General features: G+C 49.3%; 1 protein-coding gene across 1 annotated transcript in view; it reads left to right on the forward strand.

Moving 5' to 3' along the window:
- Positions 1-5,577, forward strand: part of LOC122543985 (serine/threonine-protein kinase MRCK alpha-like) — a 39,305-nt gene that overhangs the window by 28,714 nt on the left and 5,014 nt on the right. The window contains exons 17-19 of the mRNA XM_043682994.1: positions 398-546; positions 1,402-1,490; positions 3,995-4,038. Of these exons, the coding sequence (XP_043538929.1) occupies positions 398-546; positions 1,402-1,490; positions 3,995-4,038 (282 nt within the window). The remainder of the gene's footprint in view (positions 1-397; positions 547-1,401; positions 1,491-3,994; positions 4,039-5,577) is intronic.

Consider the following 5,577-nt stretch of genomic DNA (forward strand, 5'->3'; position numbering starts at 1 on the left):
ATATGGGGGCCGGTGGGACTAAGGATATAGAGGGGAGGTGGGACTGAGAGATATGGGAGAAATGGGACAAAAAGTTATGGGTAATGCAGACAGTGGGAGATGGGGAGAATATGGGTCAGTGAGATTAAGGAAGACTGAGAGTCAGTGGGAGTGAACAATGTCAAGTGAATGTGGGTCATTGGGATTGGAGGATGTGGAGAGGATGGAATTGGAGGGATTGAGAGATAAGGGCAGGATACAAATCGGGGAGATTGAGGAAGTGAGGAGGCTGTGCACTATAATTAAGTTGGTAAGGTAAAAGGAAAGTTTTGTGGTTGGCATGAAGAATGAATTCTAAAGCTCTGGGTCACTAGCTGTCTCTCTCTCTATCTCTCGCTCCCTGTCGCTCTGGGTGAAGGACACACACTGGAAGGTCAGGCGCCTACAGAAACTGGAAGCCTCAGCCAAACTGGAGTTACAGTCAGCACTGGATGCTGAAATCCGGGCCAAGCAATCACTACAGGAACAGCTCAACGAAGCCAAGCTCACCAATCTGGCTACAGAATGGTAAGCTCAGAACCAGGAAGAGGGAAGCTCACAGGACCCACTCTATACAGCAGTCTCTCATTCCAGGCAGGAGCTCCCACAGTACTTGCTATATCTAATTCGTGCTGTCCCTGTCCTGGGAGTGTTTGATGGGGACAGTGTAGAGGGAACTTTACTCTGTATCTAACCCCATGTTGTCCCTGTCCTGGGAGTGTTTGATGGAGGGACAGTGTAGAGGGAGCTTTACTCTGTATCTAACCCCATGCTGCCCCTGTCCTGAGAGTGTTTGTTGGGGGACAGTGTAGAGGGAGCTTTACTCTGTATCTAACCTCGTGCTGTCCCTGTGCTGGGGAGTGTTTGATGGGGGACAGTGTTGAGGAAGCTTTACTCTGTATCTAACCCTGTGGTGTCCCTGTCCTGGGAGTGTTTGATGGAGGACAGTGTAGAGAGAGCTTTACTCTGGTATCTAACCCCGTGATTATCTAACCCCGTGCTGTCCCTGTCTTGGGGAGTGTTTGATGGGGGACAGTGTAGAGGGGGCTTTACTCTGTATCTAACCCCGTGATGTCCCTGTCCTGGGGAGTGTTTGATGGGGGACAGTGTAGAGGGAGCATTGCTCTGTAACTAACCCCGTGCTGTCCCTGTCCTGGGAGTGTTTGATGGGGGACAGTGTAGAGAGAGCTTTACTCTGTATCTAACCCCGTGATGTCCCTGTCCTGGGGAGTGTTTGATGGGGGACAGTGTTTGAGGAAGCTTTACTCTGTATCTAACCTCGTGCTGTCCCTCTCCTGGGAGTGTTTGATTGGCTGGTAGAATTCTGTAAAGCTGACCTGTCTCGGTGTCTCTCTCTCTCTCTCTCTCTCCCTTTTGCTGCAGCAAGTTCCAGGAACTGGAGAAACAGAATGAGTCTCTGAAGCAGGAGGTTGAGAAGCTCAAGGAGGAGGCACAGGCTAAGGTGCAAAAAGGTATAAGAACCGCTTGTGTTTCTGTCAGTGTGGGCTTGGTCTGGTAGGGAAATGCCAGGTGAAGGGGAATTCCCTGCCCCAGCGTTCTCCTGTCGTCCATCAGATCCACGTCATTCACCTGCTCCTGTCTCCTATCGGTTTGAAAGGAAAAGCAACAGCAAAGTTTAATGTGAAAGGATGGTTTTTCTGGTCAAATCAAGGCATTGCAGGGAAACCTGAGAAACACATCCCTAAAATTAGCATTTGGAGAACAAACCAAGTCCCTGGGAGGCCATTCGGCCCACTGTGTTGACAAATAAGCAGCTTTCTTAATACCTGCCACTTCTACACCCCACCCTGTTCCCTGGCCAACACCTCTGTCTCAGGCTTGCTGTAGTGCTCCAGTGAAGCTCAGCACAAACAGGAAGAACAGCACCTCATTTTCCGCTTGGGAATGCTTCTGGACTCAATATTGAGTTCAACAACTTTCAGGTCTGAGTCTCCCACCTTGCTATCGCATGGTCTGCTATTATACACTACCCATTGTTAGCCACTAACAGTCCTCAGTCACCCTTCTGGCCAGATCGTTACACATTCATTAGAACCCCTACAGCTTGGAAACAGGCCATTCGGCTCATCACGTCCACACTAACCCTCTGAAGAGCATCCCACCCAGACGCAGCCCTCGACTCCCTCCAACCCAGCATTTCCCCTGGCTCATCCACTTAGCCTACACGTTGCTGGACACTATGTGCAATTTAGCACGGCCAATCCACCCTAACCAACACATTCCTGGGCACTATGGGACAATTTAGCACGGCCAATCCACCCTAACCTGCACATCCCTGGACACTATGGGACAATTTAGCACGGCCAATCCACCCTAACCTGCACATCCCTGGGCACTATGGGACAATTTAGCACGGCCAATCCACCCTAACCTGCACATCCCTGGGCACTATGGGACAATTTAGCACGGCCAATCCACCCTAACCTGCACATCCCTGGGCACTATGGGACAATTTAGCACGGCCAATCCACCCTAACCTGCACATCTTTGGACTGTGGGAGGAAACCACAGCACCCGGAGGAAACCCACACAGATGCGGGCAGAATGTGCAAACTCCACACAGACAGTCACCCGAGGGTTGACTCGAACTCGGGTCCCTGGCACTGGAAGGTAGCAGGGCTAACCACTGAGCCACCGTGCCACCCTTTGACTGTCCAACTGTTCTCTCTCATTTGGGCCCTATCCCCAGATAACATTGACTCCTCTCCCACCCGACCTTCTGTATATAAACCAACATTTTCCCAGCTACAGTCAGTTCAGGCCACCGGACCTGAAGCGTTAACTCTGATTTCTCTCCACAGGTGCTGCCAGACTTGCTGAGCCTTTTCAGCCATTTCTGAGTCCCAACCAATGCAGTTCTTTCAGTTTTTACCTCAACGCCAATCCTCCTGCTTTCTCCTTCCAGCCCTGCATGTTCTCCCTTTTTCAAATAAGAATCTGACTCCTTTTTAAATGCCTTGATTGAATCACACTCTCAGGGCACTCTAATTAGATCCTAACCACTTGCTGTGTGAGAAACATTCTCCTCCTGTCTCTGATGCTTCTTTGGCCAATTACCTCAAATCTGCCCATGACCTTTTCTCCTGCCCTACTCTGCGCAGATCTGTCCTGTTTACAAATACCCCCAGTGAGTTTTGAGAAGATTTGTAGCTCAGGTTGAGGTTTTGGATGTAGGTTTGCTCACTGAGCTGGAATGTTCATTTCCAGACGTGTCGTTACCTTACTAGGTAACATCTTCAGTGGACCTCAGCGAAGCAATGCTGAAAATTCCTGCTTTTGATTTACATGTCTGGGTTTCTTTGGGTTGGTGATGTCATTTCCTGTGGTGAAGTCACTTCCGGTTCCTTCTCTCAGGGGGTGGGAGATGGGGTCTAACTCAATGTGTTTGTTGATAGAGTTCCGGTTGGAATACCATGCTTCTAGGAATTCTTGTGCATGTCTTTATTTTCCATGTCCTAGGATGAATGTATTGTCCCAGTTGAAGTGGTGTCCTTCCTCATCCATCTGTGAGGATTCTAGTGAGAGTGGGTCATGTGTTTTTGTCCTGTCAAATCCCTTCTTGGTTTCATTCAGGGAGACCAGCACCATCCCCCCCCAATCCTGATCCATCCCATCCCTCCACGTAACTGAAGTTCTGTGACCCTAGAACAATTCTTGTGAGTCGTTTCCACAGCCCCCTCCAGTTGAGACCAAACCAGTGTTTTCAGCTTTGTTAGTCTTTATTGATTCAGTTGGACTGTGGAGGCGAATGAGATGGGGATGAAGAGGTGGAAATCCCTGTGGGAACCCGGTCACTGATTGGGAAGCCAGTAGGGATTGGGTTGGGCTGAATGGTCTGTTTTGTGTGTGTGGAACTTGATGCGTGTTCACCCCATGGCCATGATTGATTCACTGGATGATGACAGGACTGTTGGAAAGGTTGTGGATTTTACATTTTTGACTCCTTGTCCCACAGGTTTACGTCAAGACTCTTTCTTCTCGTTCCTGTCGCCACTCTCGGTAAGTAAGAGGAATCCAGCGTTGTTGAGATGACCCATCTATTCTCCACCCCACGCTCAGTGACAGTAGCATTGGTCCCCTTTCTACCATCGATCCCCTGCCTTTAGAACCTCCCTCTGTACCCTACTGGGAGCGGGAGGAGGCCATTCAGCCCATCCACCTAATCCTCCATTCGGTTAGATCTATTGTATCTCCCTGCCTAACCCTTCTCACCCAGCAAAGGTCTATTCAGATGGCAGAATGACTTTAATCTAGGTAAGTGTGCGGTGGTGCAGTTTATGTTACGGAGAAATATACAGGACCCTTAACAGCATTGAATTACAGAGTGATCTTGAGGTTAAGTCCATAGCTCCCTGAAAGTGGCCACACAAGTAGATAGGGCGATAAAGAAGGCATATGGCATGCTTGCCTTTATTGGGCAGAGAAATGACAAGAGTCAGGATGTCATGTTGCAACTGTATTAGACTTTGATTTGGCAACACTTAGAGTATTGCGTTCAATTCCGGTCGCCACACTAAAGGATGGATGTGCAGGCTTTCGAGAGGGTGCAGAAGAGGTTTACCAGGATGCTGCCAGGATTAGAAGGTATGAGCTAGAAGGAGAGGCTGGAAAAACTCAGGTTGTTTTCTCTGGAGGCTGAGGGGAGACTTGAATGAAGTCTATCAAATTATGAGATGCACAGATGGGGTTGATGGTCAGAATCTTTTTCCCAGAGGTGAAATGTCTCAACCTAGGGGTCACGCATTTAAGGTGAGAGGGGGAAAGGTCAAAAGAGATGTGAGGGGTGAGTTTTTTATACAGAGAGCGGTAGAAGTCTGGAACGCACTGCCTGGGGTGGGGGTGGAGGTAGGTATAATAGGGGTGTTTAAGAGACTTTTAGATAAACACATGAATATGCAGGGGATGGAGGGATATGGACCAAGGGCAGGCAGAAGGGATTAGTTGAATTTGGCGTCATGTTTGGCACAACATCGTGGGCCCAACGACCTATTCCTGTGCTGTACTGTACTATGTTCTATCTCAGTCCTGACCTTCAGTTGATCTCCCAGGTTTATTTGGGATGAGTTCCAGATTCCACTCCCATTCCATGAGGAATTGCTTCCCTACATCACTTTCACAGGCTTGGCTTGTATCTGAAGGTTCCTGCCCCTTGTTCTGGACTCTCTGCTCCCCCAGTAGAATAAATCATTTCTCCTATAGGGGAGCTGGCTTCACAACCCTCTCAGCTCCAGGATCATTCTGGTGAACTTGCATTCTGGCCAAGTCCTGTAGATTCCTCCTGAGGTGTGGAGGTCCAGAACTTGTTAATGGCATGGTGGCTCAGTGGTTAGTGCTGCTGCCTCACAGTATTTGGGACCCAGGTTTGATTCCAGGCTCGGGCAACTGTCTGTGTGGAGTTTGCAAGTTCTCCTCAAGTCTGCGTGCTCCGGTTTCCTCCCACAGTCCAAAGATGTGCAGATTGGGGTGGATTGGCCGAGCTAAATTGCCCCATAGTGCCCAGGGATGTGCAGGTTAGGGTGGATTGGCCATGCTAAATTG

Source organism: Chiloscyllium plagiosum, chromosome 45 (assembly GCF_004010195.1).
Source record: "Chiloscyllium plagiosum isolate BGI_BamShark_2017 chromosome 45, ASM401019v2, whole genome shotgun sequence".
In the NCBI taxonomy this organism is placed as follows: domain Eukaryota; kingdom Metazoa; phylum Chordata; class Chondrichthyes; order Orectolobiformes; family Hemiscylliidae; genus Chiloscyllium; species Chiloscyllium plagiosum.